This window comes from Epinephelus moara, chromosome 16, assembly GCF_006386435.1.
Source record: "Epinephelus moara isolate mb chromosome 16, YSFRI_EMoa_1.0, whole genome shotgun sequence".
Classification (NCBI taxonomy): domain Eukaryota; kingdom Metazoa; phylum Chordata; class Actinopteri; order Perciformes; family Serranidae; genus Epinephelus; species Epinephelus moara.
Window position 1 is genome coordinate 29241385 of NC_065521.1, and position 19961 is coordinate 29261345.

The 19961-nt window shown below is 40.8% G+C and overlaps 1 protein-coding gene across 1 annotated transcript; it reads right to left on the reverse strand.

Moving 5' to 3' along the window:
• Positions 1-7220: 7220 nt before the first annotated feature.
• rnf114 (ring finger protein 114) lies at positions 7221-18506 on the reverse strand. The gene is made up of 6 exons (XM_050065304.1): positions 18323-18506; positions 17594-17744; positions 15471-15577; positions 9434-9548; positions 9193-9300; positions 7221-9083 (listed from the first exon to the last, which is right to left on the reverse strand). Exons 1-6 carry the CDS (start codon positions 18457-18459, stop codon positions 9018-9020), a joined length of 684 nt encoding a protein of 227 aa, XP_049921261.1. The 5' UTR covers positions 18460-18506; the 3' UTR covers positions 7221-9017.
• Between the last annotated feature and the right edge of the window lie 1455 nt (positions 18507-19961).

A 19961-nucleotide genomic window follows, 5' to 3' on the forward strand; every position in this document is an offset into this window, starting at 1 on the left:
AAATGACAAAAACACACCATCACTCCTAATGCGGCTGTAATGACGGCCTAAGTGTAGCTGAATGCCACCCCCCCCTCCTCCACCTGTTTTTCCTCTCTGATCCTCCCGCTGCTCATCCCTCTCTCCGGCTCAGCTGTGGCTACAGAATCATTAACCTGGCTCTGTGAGGAGGATGTGCTGACGGAACACTCTGCTATTGTGCTTCCTGTCATCTTCAGGAAATCGGGGCTTCCCCCTGCTGTCGAGGTAAAGCACCGCCGGGTGATGAGCGATGCCAATCTTTCCCTCCGTTCCTCCTTTTATTTTGTTCTTCGGTTTCTATGTTTATCTCTTTGTATATCTCTCGACAAAAACTGATTACACACACAAAAAAATATCTGTTAGTGAAATATCCAGCAGGCAGAGGGACACTTGTATCTAAAATAAAGTGTTAAAGTCTCAACAAAAACTGACAATCAAAAGCTTTACAGCAGCAGCATTGATGTCAGCACTGTTATTCTGGATTGTATGGTAATATCTGAGTGTTAATGTCACAGTGTCTCTGTTATTTCGACCACCCGTGTGTGTGTGCGTGTCCTGGTGTAAGTGATGGAGTGGGTATGCTCTGTCACAAGCGGCGCAGAGTTGACGCTTCCTTTACATGGCAGCTGCGAGGCTCCAGTGATGTATCAGAGTCAGCAGAAGCATTGATCAGAACCGGGGTTAATCATTGCTCCGGGAACCCAGAGGAGATAGAGGCTGCCTGGGGAGAAGTAAGCCAGGAGAGTGGGCGGCTTCACCACAGGAGGCCTGCAGCTCTACAGTAAAGGAATGCTGGCGGGAGGACATGACCACTTGTCCGTTTATCTCACTGTCCAACTATCAGCTGTTCATAATAAGGTTCAGCGCAAGTTTAGATGCTTGGATGTGCGTGTGTGAGTGTGCGTGTAGGGTGGGGGGGGCGCTGACGGGACCAGCAACGTAATCCCCTTAAATGGATGGACTTCCGAAATGTGGGCAATGTGAAGCCGGATCTGTGCTGTGTCTACTCAGCAGTACCCATTCACTCCCCCTGAGCTGGGGAGTTAATAATTCAAAAGAGAGATGGGGAGAGAGGCCATGGGCCTGAGTGACAACGTGGAGAGCAAGAGGGAGACGGACACCAGCATGAGTGTGGAAAAAGAGGCCGCTGTAGGAAGGAGGAACGGGGAAGACAGAAATATTCCAATCGCTTTGGAGATCATTACTGTGACATGAAGGCGTGTATTCTTAACATCTACACTGACCCACAGACTCTTCCACCAGCTTCCCCCTCCTCTCCATCCTCCTCTCCTCTCGCTACCCGTCCCTCTGGGATGACTCTTCCCTGTGACCTGCCGTCACCACCACCACTGTTGCCAACATCAAAGTCCAAGAAACGTACATGAGGATATGAAGGAAACACACATGGGCCTAGAAATAAGTAGCAGCATGGATACACAAGCCTGCTTACACACACACACACACATTTGCACAGATACTTGAAGGAATGTCAGAAATGCCAGCAGGAAGGATGAGGGGCAATGTGAATACAAAGAGGTCCATCTCCTCAGAGGGGAGGAAAAACAGGGCAATAAAACCGTCATGTCAAGCCAAGAATCTGCTGATGGCACACATACATATACGCAAGTTCAGAGAGACAAAAGGGAATCTGTCAAGCAGATAAAGCCATCACTTCTCCTTTTCATCCCCGGTTTTGTCCAGAGGCGTCCCCCTTTCACCTCTCCTCTGCCCCGCCAACACTTGTCAGGCAAGAGAGTCATTAATGTTTAGCTGGGCAGTGATGGCAGCGCTGACAGCACTCATCTGTCTAAGAAGACAAGATGAGAGAGAGGGACAGCCCATCAAAGGATGCCACTTAGAGAGTGAGACGGAGGGAAATAAAGGAAAAGGCTGGACGGACAGGAAAGAAACCCATCTTTCTTTGCAAAGTTAAAGGTTACGTCACCAAGGTGGGCTATAAAATGATGCTATTGTCATTTCCATCCTCCCCTTCCCTTTCTATCTCTCCATCCATCCACCTACACAGCCCCCGTCTCCCCACCCCTCCGTTCCCCTCCACGTGCTTGTCAGCAGTTTGATTCAATACCTGCAGGTTAGTTACTCATTGAGCTGAGGAGGGACCGGAGCTGATGGAGGTGTATGGACGAGTGTCTATGGAGCAGCCACTTGTGGTTGGGGGGCTGCTGCTTGATTGACAGATCTGCCTGCGTCGTCCATTCCCTCCTGTAAAGACAGAAGACACAAAGCACAGGAAGTGGAGGGAGGTAAATGTCTTTGAATATGAATGCTACACTGCAGGGGCGGTTAATAATTGGGAAGCGTTGGACTATTAATCTGAGAGACAAGGCGATGTTGGGTTTTGTGCCACTGTAGCTCTGACGTGGAGCTGTGCAGCCTCCACTTCTGGAAACATCTCATGATGTTTCCCATAAGCCATTCAATATCACAACCACATTAACACAGTACTTTAATAGTGCCGTTACACTTTCATTCGAAGTCCATCAGAGCTTTAAAGTGAATAAGAACAAGCTTTCTCAAATCAGTTCCATTCTTACTGTTTGTGCTGTATTTTTGTAATGCACTTTATACACTTTATATTTGGGCAATATATCGATTTTTCTCAATGTATTGCAGCTTGATCCATGTGGGTTTATATCTTGAACATCGAGTATAAATTGTCATGTAATTTTTAATGCCACTGACACGAGACTTGCTTCGGCGTAAAAAAAAAAAAAACACTCACCAACAAACCCAAGACGAGCTGGCTGCTTCAGAATGAAAGCACCAGTGGTTCTGCTTTGATTTATTTAACTTTATTATAACAGTACTTTATTTAACTTTATTATAACAGTACTTTATTTAACTTTATTATACCAGCACTGTATTTTACTTCATTATAGTACTTTATTTAACTTGATCATGTAACAGTAGCTACTTTATTTAACTTTATTATAATTGTACTTTATTTAACTTTATTATAACTGTCGGCTACTTTATTTGTACTTTATTTAAATTTATTATAATAGTACTTTATTTAACTTTACCATGTAACAGTAGCTACTTTATTTAACTTTATTATAACAGCACTGTATTTTAATAATAAGAGTACTTTATTTAATTATATTATAACCGGCAGCTACTTCATTTAACTTTATTATAACAATATTTTATTCTACTTTTTTTTTAACAGTTAGCTGCTTTATTTAACTTTATTTTAACTGTTCTTTATTCAACTTTGTTATATCAATACTTTGTTTAACTTTATTATAACTGTTGGCTACTTTATTCATTTTATTACTTTATTTAGTACTTTATTTAACTTAACCACCAGCTACTTTGTTTAACTTCATTAAAACTGTTCTGTATTTAACTTAATTATAACCGCACTTTATTTAACTTTATTTTAACAGTACTTTATTTAATTTATTACACCAGTCAGCTATTTTATTTTACATTATTATAACAGTACTTTAACTTTATTATATAATGGTAGCTACTTTATTTAACTTTATTGTAACTGTAGTATATGTAGTGGTTTGGTATTATGGTAGTCTACAGTAGTTTAAAGAAGATTTCAAAATATTGCGATATATATCGTGTATCGTGATATATCCTAAAGGTGTCACAGTATTATTTATAGACCATTTCGCTCAGCCCTCTTTATAACGACTGACTCATTAATAACATGATAACTTTTGTTCTGCAATCTTCCCAAATAGATCTGTTTTGATGTTTATGGGTATTTGTGCTTATGTGAACATGTCCAAATATCTGTGGGAGCATTGCAGTAAACGTTTCCCTCCATCTTTCCAGATGTGTCAGAAGTTAATGGAGAAGGTGCTTTGACTGCCGTGACAAGTTAAGTAGAGGGAGCGGGACCATTGTCTTCCAAATCAGCTGTCAGTGTGTTTCTGCTGTCAGCACTTTAACTCACTATACCTGCCTGGTTAATCATCGAGCCACTCTGAGCTGCTGGAGGTGTGTACGGCCCACCGTCACGGACCCCCCATCATCGCCACAACAGGACAACATCTGATTGACAGATTAGCAAGCACCGGCGCTTTTTGAAAGAAAGACGGGGGGAAAACAGGGTGGAGAGTAGTGATTGGAATTGAAGGAGACTCGAGGAGGAAGTGTGAGGTAGAGGAGGTGTGTGTTTGTGTGGGTAGGTATGGTGGAGGGATGGAGGTTAACAGGTCGTCTGTATTGTACGTGTGCTGAGGAATATGAAGATGTAAGACGGTTCTGTATGTGCTGAAAGTTTTTGCAGTGGAAAGTGGAGTAGACGGGTAACATAAGAGCATTAACGGGACTATACAGATACAAGTGTGCTGTGTCAGTGAGAGCTAGACGGGGGGATACAACCTCTCCAACCAGTCAAAGCAGATCATGTATGACTTTTCTTTAAACTGTAGCTATAAAACAATCAAAAAATGTTTTAATGTTAGACACTTTCCCCCAGGGTATGCTGGACCAGGAAGACTAAAGGAAAGAGAAATAATAAGGATTCCTTTGAAAGTGAAATTGCCTCCCCTATTGGACATCAACGCTGCTACAACCAACATTTGTCCCCCCCACCCTGATAAGGTTATCCCCACTCTAGTCCTCTCCCCCTCCTCTGATTCCCTCATGCACGCCCGCTGAGGTTTGATTTCAAATGGAAAAATTAATGGGAGAATAATAGCCTTGGGCCGTGCTCTCTTCCACACACACTCCTTAGTTGGTCCACAGGGGTACAGAGAAGGGGAGTCAAATTTAGATCCATGCGCCTCCCTTGGACTGCTGCTCCATTGTGACACAGTGCATGAGCACACACACGTACACCAGGGACGTCTCCCCCCCTCCCTCTCCTCCGTTTACACCTTAGAGGGCTTAACTTTCAAATATTAGTACAGTGGCTGTGCGGATTTCAAATAAATAAATAAGTGAGGAAGCAATGATTAGCAATTCTCCTGGTAGTTACACCGATGTGTTTCATATTCATTTTCACTTCCAGGAGAATATTTCTGCAGAAACAGTGATTTTGAGAACTTTCCAAGCTTTTAGAGGAGCTCCTAAAAACTGGTCTGAGGAGGGTTTTTATACCACATTATTCTGCGGTGATTCAGGGAGTCACATAGAGCAGCTTCAAACAGTGATTTCCCTCCAATATATTGTGTGTGATTTACTGTAACAACATACAAAATATGCTTTTAGAGACAGAGGCAACAATAAACTGTGATATCCTTGCAGTTCTGAGTACCTCTGGCAGAACGTGGTGGGTTTTAGAGGGCACAAAAATAGATGCACACAACATGTGCAAGTTTCACTTCAGCTGATACAGGGCCAAGCTGGTTGCAGGCATTATTAAATCAAAGTTAAGTCTCATTGCTCTTAGGCAACATAAGAAGTGTGTGTGTGTGTGTGTGTGTGTGTGTGTCTAGCTGAGGTAGGGGGTCGGTTGTTAAGAGTTTAAAAGCGGAAGAGGAGTTGGTGTAGAACCAGTATTGATGTCGGGGAAGCCCACTGGCACTTTCTGTTCAAACATTTGAGAGGACCGACCTGCCCGAGCCGCAGCGCCCGGGTGGCAGGATTCCCGCTCTTCCTGTTTCTCCTGACTTTGAGGAATTTTACGGTGAACAAACTCCCAGCGCTCCCCTCAACACGCCCCACACCTCATCACAGATACCTGCCTCAGCAAAACTGGAGAGAGAGAGACCAAGAGAGACAACTTTCCAGGCATTTGAGGAGTTCCTATCTCTCGTCACCCTTTCTGTGTATCACACTGTTTCTAATATCACAGATTTCACTCTCTTTTACGTTAGATATTCTCCCACTAACAGGTGATGAGTGTGAGTCAGTCCTGCCACTACGACTTCTTCCAAACATTTAGGCAGAATGCAATGTGCAATGGGTGTGAAAGAGCCGAAACCAGGAAGAAAACCATCTTTTTGAACCGCGTTCAAAGCGAAATCCTTTCAAACTGCTGCCAAAAATCAAGCAGACAGACTTCTCCCTTGTGACTCATGACTCAAAAGTGTGCAATTTCAACAATATTGCTGAAATATTGGCTGAACTCACGGTGCATTCACTTGCAACTGTTCAGATGTCTCGGTGATAACCAGTTTAGACAGCTACCGTCTGAGGGGTGTATACCTATGAGCTCAGAGATGCTGAATTCTAAGAGACTTACAGTAGGTGGAAAAGGTTTACAATGCAATGAAAGAAAACAAAAGGCTGTTGGAAGGGTGTCTAGGGTAGAGTGATGGTGCGACACACTTCTAAAACAAGCCACTGTCCCCGCGCCTCTCACAGTACGCCTGTGGGCACATGTAGCATTAATTGCTGCCTCCACAGAGCCTGCAGACTGCACACACTATCTATTGCTCGCATCAAAGAAACCACACGCTGAACTTTATGAAATTTTTATTCAATGTGTTCACTTCTCTTCCCTTTTTCCTCTCTTTCTTCCTTTTCCTATTCCCCACCTTGGCCCCCCTCTCCCTTTTTAGCTCCGCCACCAAACAGACAAGAAAGACTTCTCCCTGCCATGTTTTTCGGCTCGACTTCCTTCCTGCCCAGGAGCACTCGAGTATCTCGTTAGTTCTCTCACAGCTAACGTCTCTCCTCTATCTGCCAGGAGCGAAAAACCTGATCGTGGGGGGAAATAAAGGGAAGAAAAGAGAAGAAAGGGGGGACTACATCAAGAAGTTTGGTGGGTGAGATTCTCCGTAGAGCTAGGTGAGAAACTGTAATATCATTTAGCTACAGTAATTACACATACAAGACGCACACAAAGGAAAGAGAGGAGATGAGAGGGTTTTCTCTCCCTGTGGACAATGTACACCAAAGGGCCTGAGTTTCATCATAAACTCAGCACGGATACAAACACATGCAAAAACACATTGCATTATCATTGTTGGTGTGATACGGCACAGCCCTGATCTCTTAACACATGAACAAAGGTTTGTAGAAAGGTTGTCTTATTTCATTTCTTACTTCACAAACGCACCTTTAGCTCCGTGCCTCATTGTGACAACTGAGCAAATCCAGGGTTTCGATTGATGCACCCTGCACATTACCTCCCTTTTAACTGCTCCCTCTCACACACATGCACACACACATGCACTGTGGTCATCCATCAAAGCAGCGAGTGTTGTTTCTTCCCCCCACACGTCTCATACACACAGGTATAAATCACAGCGGCTGATTTCTGGGGCCAGGGTTTAAATAATTAAAGAGCTTTAATTTATCAGGATTTAGCACCCCCTAACAGTAGGGCTGACAAAAGAGAATGAGAGATATATTGAGAAAGGAAAAAAAAGGTCATTGTACATGAGAAACACATACAAAATTATTACACATTTTACTGGAGAGGAGAAACGAACATCTATAGGGCTAAGTGGCACCAAAGACTACGTGAAAAAGGCATTAAGGTTCTGCTCTAGAGCTACTTGATCTGGGTGTATTGAGTTTTATTTACCTGTTGGTAGAAGACAAATGCAACTGTGTGTGAGGACTTGCACCACTGTATATATGTTTGATTCGTGACAATTACAAGTCATTGGAAAACAATAACAGACAATGCACATTTTAAGACTTAAAAATGAAAAACATCAAGCATAGTCAAACTGAAATGTCTTGTTACTTCACATGCTGTCAGCAAATAATAACTGTGGATTTTTTCCCCCCAGAACTGTTGGCAGTGATGTTAAGAAGTATGAACGCCAGCAAAACAAACTGGATTTTTTTCTTTTTGTGTATGATGAAGCATCCAAGACACTGGGGTATGAAAAACACACTACAGTAAGTCACATTTAAAAATCTTAAATAATGTCACGAACTGTCAAAAAGCAAAGTTATGGTCACTCAGTTTAAACTATAACATAACCCCACTAAAACCTCTAAAGATCAGTGACATTTTTTATGCTGCATATAAAAAAACTAAGCTGGAGAACAACACATTGAGTAAAGCACATTTATAGAATGAAATCTGTGTTGAATTATGTCTTGCGACGGAGCCACGAGGCTGGTGAGGGCCAGTGGCTGTCACAGAGAGCCACAGAACGGTGGAACTCTACTGCCCCCTTATGGCCATACACATGCAAAACAGAACAAAAAAATCTCACCATGAATGATAATCACAGAACTGACTGATTATGACACACTGATGGTCTCCTACTTGCATCTTTTGATTAGCCCTAAGAGTTTTGGAAGTCAGAAACAAGATCTACCAGCAGGCACAAAGACATAAGGGAGAAACATTACAATAAAGCAAACCGCCAACCTCTGGCTTTGTTTAACCCTCATATTATTTATTCTTTCCAGTAGATCTCTGAAAACAGGATGAACACACTCTCTCTCGCACAAACACCCAGAAACAGCATAAAAAAAGACAGAGCTTCCTTCTGCTAATAAACTCAAAAACAACCCCCCTCCCCCTCCTCTTTTGAGAGTAAACATGCAGAGTCACTCTTGAGTAGATTATTATATATTATTGTTAACATTACTTGACCACCCCACTGAGTGAAGTCTGTCATTTGCTGGCAATAGTTAGCCACCTAGTGGTCGAACCCTCTTATAACATCAAGTATTGACGACAGGGAAATTTAATTACAACTTTGGAAGTTTTTGGCTATATGACACCATGTCATCAATGAACAAACAGCTTGAACAAACATAGTAAATATTCAACAAACTATCAGGTCTACACACTCAACTGGGGGGAAGATAAAGAGTTTATCACACCAGAAACACGTTATCACTCCTAAATCAGACAGTACAATATGCTTTTTTTAACCATATTGCGTGATTTATTTTCTGAATAATTAACCTATAGATCCATAGTAACAATACCAATGTCCCTGTGAAACTGATTACCCACAGTAATACAGTACCACCATCCTCATGATAGATGAATGATGTTACAGTGTGTTGTTCTGTCTTCTGAAGACTTCACATCACCATCTCCCCCTCACTTCACTGGATTCGTCCTCTGGTGGATTGTTCTTCACACTTCAGTTGTCCAAAAGGGAGCGCTGTAGAGCCTCCTGGATCATTGTGTGCTCGTCTGTGGAGTAATCCTGTGAAGATGTGGACGTGACAGGAGAAGAAAACAGAACAAGTAAGTTAACGGATCATTGACATCACAGGAAAAAGAAACTCAAAATAGTGTTTAGGGCTTCAGCTTACAACAAAGGTATCATAGGAGAATGTGTGTCTGATCTTCAGGTGCTGGAAAAAGTCAGCACTCCTGTAGTTTGGGTCTCCCCAAGGCATTGAGGCACAGATGGGGCAAACCTGGGAAGATACATAGTGGAAGTCTAAATCATCAAAAAAACAAATGAAACCTAGCCAAATCCAAACAATGTGCAAAACCTTATATTTAAAAAATAATGACTCTTGAAGTCACAGTCTAGTGTGGATGTCCTACCACTTGTCGTGCGTCACGAGCATGCTGAGAAGTACAATGTTCAACCAGGCCGTCCTGATCGAGGTTCTGGCAGTTGCAGTATGGGCAGGTAAAGGTGAAGCGATTTGGTACTGGACTGTGAAAGAAACAGAAACAGGCAGAATTACCACCGCGCTGTTGTATGCCTCGACACACCAGTCAAGTTGTGTCGCCAATTCAGTATCTGACCAAGGTATTTTTGCAGAACATTATGATGTCACAGTGAAGTTGACCTTTGACCTTTTGGATAAATAATGACATCATTGTATCCTATTAGACATTTCTGTCAAATTTTGTTGTTAATTACCACATGAATTCTTGAGTTTTGGCTAAAAACATGTTTTGTGAGGTCACAGTGACCTTGACCTTTGATGTTCGACCACCAAATTCAAATCAGTTTATTGGAGAGTCCAAGTGGACATTTGTGCCAAATTTGGCCCAATCCCAATTCCTATCTTAACCCTCAGTCTCAAAAATCCGCACTCCCGCGAAGTGCTAGTGCTGTCCCGATTCTCAGAGTGTTGAGTTGAGGGTCAAGAATAAGGGCTGTATGTCCCTCACTTTTAAGATTTTTCAGGACCACCCTTGGTAGTGAGTGCTATCCCAGAATCCTTTGCGTATCATCCGCCGAGCCCAGCTGAACCCGGCCAAGTACAGACGATTCAGTCAATGCAAGATGTCGGCGACAACCGTAAAGAAGCAGAGTTATCAATGTGAGTATTTTCCTCGTTAATAGTTGTTTTAAAATTATGATAACCATTGCATTATCTTAGTTTAACGTCATTTTATGGACTATAGACCTCTTTGTAGCGTAACACACATATTCTTTTGGCTAGCTAACGAAGCCGGCGCGGGCGCTTGCCCCTGCACGTAACCCCGGTTCTCTGATAACCGAGTATGCTGTCATTCAGTTACAAAAAGTCATTTTTCTCAGTGATAATGTAGTTGTTAAGTTGTTTTGATATACGTTGTGAAATGTTTGCATTGACATTTTTGTAAGATGACCGGACGGTGTCATCTCCTGTAGCCGTAGAGTCTGCAGCTGGTAAAGTTACAGCTGCAGGTTAACGTTACTGATCGTATTATCTGGTGACTTTCCGCTGAATAAGTTACGTCGGTTGTTGTGGTACAGGTTATTTAGTTGAATATCAATTTATAACCCAAAGAGTGAAACGTTAACGTGGATGAAAGTCACCAGATAACACTTGTGTGACTGTGTAAACAGCCTCACCAGTTCTGCTGGATGTTGACTACAGTATTTATTGTGATAATACTTGCAATACTGCATGAAACTAAACTAATAACTTAACGAATATCTGACAGGTAGCCCAAAAAAAATAAAAATAAAAGACAGTAATGCTGTTATCTCTGTTCCATTTCAGGGAAACCAGACAAAAGACGAGCCCTGATTCATTTCAGTTTACAAAAAGCAAGCAGGCTCCAAAAAACTATGGGAGTGAGTAATTTGTAACTTGTGAACTGTTCATATTCATAACATAATTCTCAGTCACAACGGCAACTGTTCCCCTAATGATCAAGCATTCTGTTTCAATATGAAATCAGCACAGCTGCAGATGGCAGCAGATTGTTGTTTGGTAACTGTACATTTGTTTTGGAGCTGCCCCTATACTGTCACTTTTTGGAAAGATTTTGTCGAGTATATTCGTTGCAACATGTATGTTCTATTTTCACTACTGTACAAAGATGTGCTGTTTGGATTTTATGATGTCAGCATTTCAAAACAAAAACAATTCTATATCATTAATCTATTTATTATCTTAGTGAAATTCCATATTCAGAAGAGAAAATTTTGTAACAGAAAACCCTTGTTCAAAATTTTTGTGAATGAAATGCAGCAATACTTAGAAACCATTCAGCACTCCACAAACTCCAAAGCTATAAAGACTCTGAAAATATGTAAACAATTTAATGGTTTGAGCTGCTTAACTTTTTTATTTATTTATTTGTTTATTTTATTTCTCTTTCTTTTCTCTTAACCCTGGCATATTTGTTCTGTTCATGTCTGTCACTGCTTGTTTTGTACAAAAATTGAAATAAAGAAAATCGAAAAAAAAATGAAAGAAAAAAACAAACCGTCGCGTCTTTTTATTGACGACTACTGATGATGTATATTTCTTCTTCTTTGAATTGACAGCGTGGACGGAGTTTTGGCAAATTGCTGCCCCCGACAGTCTTAAGACGTATTTGCCTTTGAGGGGTCTCCCATTTTAAAGTCACAAGATAGCCCTTAACACTTTTAAGTTTAAGGGCTAGTGAGATTGAGGGTTGAGTTTGAGAATTAAGATTGAGGGTTAAAATAGGAATTGGGACTGGGCCTTTGAGGAAATTTCCTCAAGGCGTTCTTGAGATATCACATTCACAAGAATGAGACGGACACAAGGTCACAGGGGCATTGACCTTTGATCTGTGACCACCAAATTTTAATCACTTCATCGTTGAGTCCCAGTGGATGTTTGTGCCAAATTTTAAGAAATTCTGAAACGGTGTTCTTAAAATATCGCGTTCATGAGAATGAGACGAACTCAAGGTCACAGTGGCCTTGACCTTTGACCTGCAAAATCAGTTCATCCTTGAGTCAAAATGGACAAATTTAAGATATTACATCCACAAGAATGGGACGTATTTAAAGATGTACGACCGACGGACAACCCAAAAAAATCATGCCTCTAGCCACGGCTTTCACCAGAGTGGAGACATAATAAAATACTTTATACTACTGCCTTGGTGTTTAAACACAGAGATTTGTTTTTCTTTGCTATCAACACTGACGTGATATGAGAGAAGATTGCAGCTAAAGTAATAGTTGTCTTTTTCTGGTTTTTAAGGCTGCCATTTTCTTTATTAAACCAGCTGTTCTACCTGGCCACTACCTGATTAGTCAACATATCCACAGATAACTGTTTATCAAACATTTCTTGTTTGTGATTATCCCAAAAAAAGCACAAATTAGTCACCACCAAATTGTAACATTACTACGGCTGCCCCCTGAAAGTCAAAAATTCGAATCAGCAGTAGGAGACCCCCTAAGTTGACTAAGATTCTTCAAGTTGAGAAGTAGTGTTTTCTTTTTCTTTACTTTGGGAAGTTTTGATCCTCAGATTTAGCTGCAGAATGAAAGCCCCTCACATTCACGCTGCTCCCAGGTACAGGCAGCTGCAGACCCAGACCCAGGGTGAGCCTGAGAGAAATAGAAGCAGCTGCTTGGTGGTAGCCTCTTTATCTTGTACCTTCTGCTTATAAGTGGTGAATTTATAGCAAACAGTGACTAAATATGATACAGACTCTGGCTTTTGTTTGATAACTACTGTAGACAAATGAAGAATTCATTCCTCATCACTGTACATGCAAGTGTGTGTACAAAGGGATGTGTGATATGCTAAGACAACTGGCCAGACAAACCTAATCACAAGCTATGCAGATGATTTAAATGGAGCACACAAAGTTGTTGTTAAACCAGTTTAAGGTACAGGTAAGGTATTTCCAGTGGAGCTCTAATGTGAAAATCTCTACAGTGATGGTGGTGAAAACAACATTATGCTGTCCTATACAGATTCTACACTAAATGTAAACACAACACTTTTATTTTTGCTCCAATGTTTTTTACAGGTTTAAGTTGAAGATCCAACACTTTTTTTCATGTAATCAATAAGCCAGATAATCCATCCACCTGACAGGTTTGGTAAATCAAGTTGCTGATTCAACAGCATCATTACTACACAGGTGCACCTTGGGATGGTCACAATAAAAGGCCACTCTAAAATGGGCAGATTGATCACACAACACGATGCCACAGGTGTGGCAGGTTTTGAGAAAGCGTGCCATTGGCATGCTGACTGCAGGAAGGTCCACCAGAGCTGTTGAACTGGATACTCATTTAATTGCCATAAACTGTCTCCAAAGTGATTTCTGTTAATTTGGCAGTAAATCCAACCGTTCTCCCAACCACAGACCACATGTATCCACACCAGCTCAGGAGCTCCACATCAAGCGTGTTCACCTGCAAGATCATGTGAGACCAGCAACCTGTATAGCTGATGCAATAATAGGAATTTCTGCATAAATCGTCAGAAACTGTCTCAAGAAAGCTCGTCTGCATGCTCGTCATCCTCACCAGATAGACCAGGGTCTTGAATTGACAACAGTTTGTCATCGTAACCTACTTGTGCAGTTGTGAGGCTGGTTGGATGTACTGCCAAATTCACAGACACAACGCTGGAAACAACTTAATGGTTATGAAATGAACATTCAGTTCATGGACAGCAACTCTGGCGGACATTCCTGCACACAGCATGCCAATGACACGCTCCCTCAAAACTTGGGACATCTGTGGCACTGTGTTGTGCTGCACATTTTAAAGTAGCCTTTCATTGTGAACATCCCAGGGCACACCTGTGCAGTAATTCGTTCATTCATTTTCTGTAACCGCTCGCAGGGTTCCAGCTGACACTGGGCGAGAGGCAGGGTACACCCTGGACAGGTCACCAGACACATAGAGACAGACAACCATTCACACTCACATTCACACCTACGGCAAATTTAGAGTCACCAATTAACCTGCTTTGGACTGTGGGAGGAAGCTGGAGAACCCGTAGAAAACCCACGCTGACACAGGGAGAACACGCAAACCCCGCACAGAAGGGCTCCCCCACCCTGGGTTCAAACCAGGAACCCTCTTGCTGTGAGGCGACATTGCTAACAATCCACCACCATGCTGCTAACTGTGTAGTAATGATGCTGTTTAATCAGCATTTTGATATGCCACGCCTGTCAAGTGGATGGATTGTAAACTAAAAATAAAATAATAAGTGCAAAATTAACACATATTTTAACAAATTAGCAACCAAAATTTGAGAGACAGATTTCTATTGAGTTCATAAAAAGTCTTAGAGCTTAAACTTAAACCTGTGAAAAATGGAGAAACATTTTAAGTGTTGCTTTTACATGTTTGTTTAGTTCAGATAAAATTAAGACAGTTAAGACCTATGATGTAAAATACAAGAATTTTCCTTTAAAGTTTTCAGTCTTACAACACAATGCTTCATTGCATTTTTTTTTTATAGATGTGCTACAGTTATAGAACACTGTGGCTGTCAGTGATGGCATGAAATCTCTCTTTACTGCTCACTACAGTGTTAACTATTTATATGTCTTTATTATCTTCTTTATTAAGTCGGTAACAGTGACGCATGGGTCGAACTAATCTGCAGGTTCAGTGATTTGGGTAGGGTTGTGAGAAAAAACTTGTGGGTTTTGCGCGGGCAGCTCATTAAGTGACAAAGCAGATTTCTGAGTACGTCATTAATAACTTACAGAAACACTGTGTAATAGTCCACCTTCCACCTGCTCTTTCTCTCTCTCTGTCTTTCTCAGACAGGAAGCAGCTTTAACATCACTGCTGCTGCGCCCAGGCTTTCCAGTATACTGTTTTTCATCAGGAAAATCTGTTGAAATCCAACATTTAAATCTCTCCGGTCATAATGTCTGGTAAAAATATTTCCCTCTGAGAATATGTAGGCTTAATACCATGTTCTTACAGCAACCAAGCACCTCTCTGTCCACTCTGAATGTGTTAAATATGGACTTCTGTTAGATCAAATACACAAGGCGCTGTACCTATCAGCTGTGCTCTCATGTAAACAAACCACATAGGGTGTCAGCTGTGCGCTCAAGCTCATACTTAAGACAATACCACTCCAAAGACAGGTAAGTACTTACTATCTTCCTATGTTTTTATTGTGATATTCACAGGAAATGACACAATAAATCCAACAGCAAATAGGCTGTTATTGGCAATGGTCATTTACCAGACACTTTCAGCTCCAGTTTGTGGGTCAGGTTTGGGTCTTTCATTAATGCATATGTTTGGTGTAAGAGCAAAGCAGATTGGCTCCCAAAACGGGCTGAGTTGGTGAGGGTTTTAAAAACCCTGACCCACACATCACTAGTGAGTAACAATGAATGAGTGTGTGATTTCGGACACTATTGCCCTCTATCTCACCTGATGATGGCAGGCTGGCTCTGGGCAGTGGTCCTCACTCCCTCCTCGATGTATTCCTGGTATTTTGAGCAGGCAGCTGTGTGGCTTCTCATCTGAGAAAGGCCAACCTGAATAGTGAGATAACACACATCAGTAAATGCTAGTGCACAACCACAATTATATAACTGTTCTGAAAAATTTAAAATTTCAATTCTGCTGTAGTCTCAACATAAAGTCTGAAGTCTAGACTCAGTGTCAGATTAAGTTTGTGCATGTAGTTATGATATGATACTGTAGTGATCTGTCTGAACCAGAGGTGTCAAACTTATTTTTGTTCAAGGGCCACATACAGCTCAATTTGATCTCAAGTGGGCCGGCCCACATGCTCACAGCATGATAACCTATAAATATCAACCCCTTCAAATTTTTCTGTCACTCTGAAAACGTTCATCCATTTACCAAACACAGAAGAAAGATAAATTTTGTGCAAATTCATCAGTATGTCTCAGCTTTTCCACATTCAGTCCGACCACTACTCACTTTCATTACATGCAACTAAAGTGGAAGCTATTGAAGAAGCAGTTTAAGTCATCACCTGCCTTACAAACCATTTACAATCTGAAGTTTTGTCAGAGCCTCAGCAGCAGGGTTCCACTAATATCCTTCTAAGACAGACGTCTGATCCAGACTCTTGTACTGAAGCTGCTGGTTGACAATATTTTGTTCAATATCTTTAAATATGACCATAGAAAGGATGTATTGTTATTTCAGAGAGCTGAATTCTGGTCAGGGTGGGAAAGCCTCTGGGGCAGCATTTTACATGAAGTATCTGCTCACTGTTTAAACAGCTCCTGAAACTTCTCAGCCTTCACATGTACATCAACATTAGGTATGCAAAGTCATCTAGAGGGCTGGATTGGACCCTTTGGCGGGCTAGTTCCGGCCCCTGTTCTGGCCATATGTTTGACACCCTTGAGGCCTGTACTACGAAGCAGGCATTGAAGTTAGCGAGGTAACTTCAGGGTTATTTCTGGTTTTCAGTACTAAAAAGCTGGTTCCGTGGCAACTTGAGGAGCTCCGGAGCAGGTTAACTTCAGAGTATCAGATCACAGGCTGTCAACATCCTGACCTCTGACCAATCAGAGCACTGACGAAAAGAGTATCCATGAACGAAAGTCCGGAGCGACAGCTAAAGAAGAGGAGCCTATATGCTGTTAAAGGTCAGTAGAATCACTTCATTGTTTCAGGGCTCTGTTTCCACTGGTTTTAAAACAGAGCTTTCAACGAACAGTGAGATTGTTTACACACAAGAACACATGGTTTTAGCACTATTTGAAATTATGCAAAGTTTATTTTAGTCAGCAGTGACAGTGCTGCTACTTTTACACTCTGATTCCATCACTGCAGCTCAGAATAACACGAGACACCTACATGATGAGAACTAGGATAAAACAGATAATATTTTGTTAGTAAAATAATCCACACACTGTTAATCGGCTCCGGTTATTGTAAATGCCACATTTCAGTCAGATAGACGTCGTCAGTCATTAACTACTTTTTCATCTTTTACTTCAGTAGCAGTCTAGCATCACTTTAAAGTATTTTATGTGACATATTCAGAGTAGTTTCTTCATCAGCCAACTAAACAGTAAAAAAATACTCTATACTAATGTCACATAGGCCCATAGCTCAGTGATACCTGCACATAATGTAAGTCTCAGATGACGGTGAATTTCTGGATAGTGTTTTTAATGTTTCTAGATTTTCCATTTTAAAATTACAGACTGTTGTTTACATCCCACGCCACTGACATTTTACTGTCTCAGAGTGCTAGATACTTTCAGTACTGTTTCATCTCATATGATATCAAGAAGCTTACTTCGTGGTTCTGATGATGTTGCTCATAATTAAAACCCCCGCCTCTTTCACACGAACGCGCTTGTGGCTGGATAGGAAAACAGAGTTGACTGAACTAGTTGATAACCAGCTTTGTAGTACTTGTTAACCACACAGCTAATGTTAGGGTTGATCAAGCCAGATAACGAGAAGATATGCTGGGTAAGTTGAACTGGCTTCGTCGTACAGGCCTCGGGTCTAAACCCTTGCATGCCTTATGTTAGCTTTTAAACTGTAATAAAACATACCTGCATTCCACATCCTTTGCAAGCAGCCACAGATGATTGGATGACGGCCTCAAGCTCGGCAGCTTTAGTCCAGTGGCCCAGCCCGGCCCTACATACAGCACAAACAGGCTTCTGTGGACGCAAACACTCCTGCAAACAACTCTGGCAGAACCTGAAAGAGATGGGTGAGGAAATGTAAAGGTACGGGAAACAAGAGACTGAAACTCTAATCAATCGTTATTTGGCCTCTGGTATGTAGAAGGAGAAGCTGTTTACACATGTTCATACTATTTATAGGCTGCCACCAAAATAAACTATCAAAAAACCAGATGCTGTCATTTGCCGGAAGATCCCTGTAAAGCTCCGAACTAGATCTTCCTGTAAATCCGATGGAAAGTCCCCACCTCAAGAGGGCGCAGGGACTTGTAGTCCTTTAAAGTGGTTATATGGGTCCAAGCAATGGATCTGTAAACTACAACTCCCAGGTGAGGCCGCCTCTTTGATGTAAACAAAACTGAAACTGATTTACCAAGCTGGCAATGGTTTTGCCGAATATCCAAGTAAGCAACAAAGAATTACACGGTCAAAACAACAGCAGGCACACGCGTGGTCGATGTTTTAGGACTCTGGTGGCACGACATGGCTAAAAACAAGCCTTTCCCCTCATTATTTTCACCCCGAACCGTTGCATCGCTGGTGGCAGACGTGGGTTGGGGGGTGAACGGTCGAAAAATAGGGCATAATACTCACGTATGGCCGCATTGTGTTGTGACGGGACTCTCGAAAATCTCGAGACAAACTGGACAAACGAATTCTGACACGTCGCCGCTCCCGTCAGAGACGTTTTTCTTCTGCTGTGCTGCACTAAGCCCTCCGAGCATCGCCATTTCTTTTCTTCACTGAGTCAGTCCCCCACCAACCGTCCTCGTAATGACGTCATCAGCTCCTGCGAGGGCGGAGTTATCTCAGAGCACAACACATGATAACATCTCCAAGTTATTGTATTAAAACTGAGGACAAACGATTTAATTTAAATTTGCAATTTAATGTTTTTTTTCTCGATTAGTCCACAAAATGCTTTTGTGCATGTAAAAGTAAAAAAATACCTCAAAATTATATCGTGACATATCGTGTCTTGTCCAAACCCAATGTTATACAACACATAAACTCAGCAAATCATTACATTGGAAAAACTGGAAAATGTTTGATTTATTGCTTAAATAAAATAACAAAATAGTACGATTTATATTTAACTATTGTTTATTAAAAATATTGTGTATGGACTTGCATAAATGCATTCAAAGAAAGGTACACATAATGTCAAAATCAAAAAGGCGTTACGTTTTACCAGTGTTGGGAAGGTTACTTTTGAAATTTAATTGTTACCCTTTTAAAAATGTAATATGTAATGTAACTATCTTAATTACTTCATTAAAGTAATGTAACCTATTGCACTTGATTACTTTTTGATGACTTCCTTAACACGTGATAACATTTTTAAGATACTGTATTAAAACTGTGGACAACCATTTAACTGAGGAGAAGACAAGTTAATTAGGGCTGCAATTACTTCTTTTTTTTAAATTGATTTATCTGTTGTTGTTGTTTTTCAATTAATCCTCAAAATGCTAAATGTAGATGTAAAAAGTAAAAAACAAAAAAAACACCATAAAATGATATCTTGAAATATCATATAACTCATGAAATCAGCAAATCCTCACACCGGAAAAGCTGGAACAGGAAAATGTTTGACTCTATTGCTTATGACGTCAACTTTATGGATTCTCAGAATAGTAGGATTTAAATTAAACTATTTTTTAGTGAAAATATTGTATGGACTTGGAGTATAAATGCATTCAAAGAAAGGTAAACATGATGTCAAAAACAAAAAGGCGTCACTTGTTACCAGTGTTGGGAAGGTTACTGTTGAAATGTAATCGTTACCCAGTTAAAAATGCATTATGTAATGTAACTATTTTAATTACGCCATTAAAGTAATTCAACTTATTGTATTTGATTACTTTTTGATTACTTCCTTAACACATGTTTATACTGGGCAATAACGCTAGAAAATGAATGTTTTATTCTACAGTAGAAGTAGAGTAGTAGAGTTCAGTATTAAGGTGAGTTTAGTTTATTCTCAGGGCTGTCATGTTATTCTACATGTAAACGTTTCACTAAAAATATTCAGATGTAACCCCTTTGTAATCACATACATTTGCTTAGTAACTGTAATTTAATTGCATATTTTTGTCAGTAACTGTAACTGGTAACAATTACATTTTTTTTTTTTTAATTACATGTAACTAGTTACTTCCAATTACTGCTTATTGCAAAAATAGTTTCTCTATTCTATTATTTACTGGACGTTATTGTCGTTGGATTTATA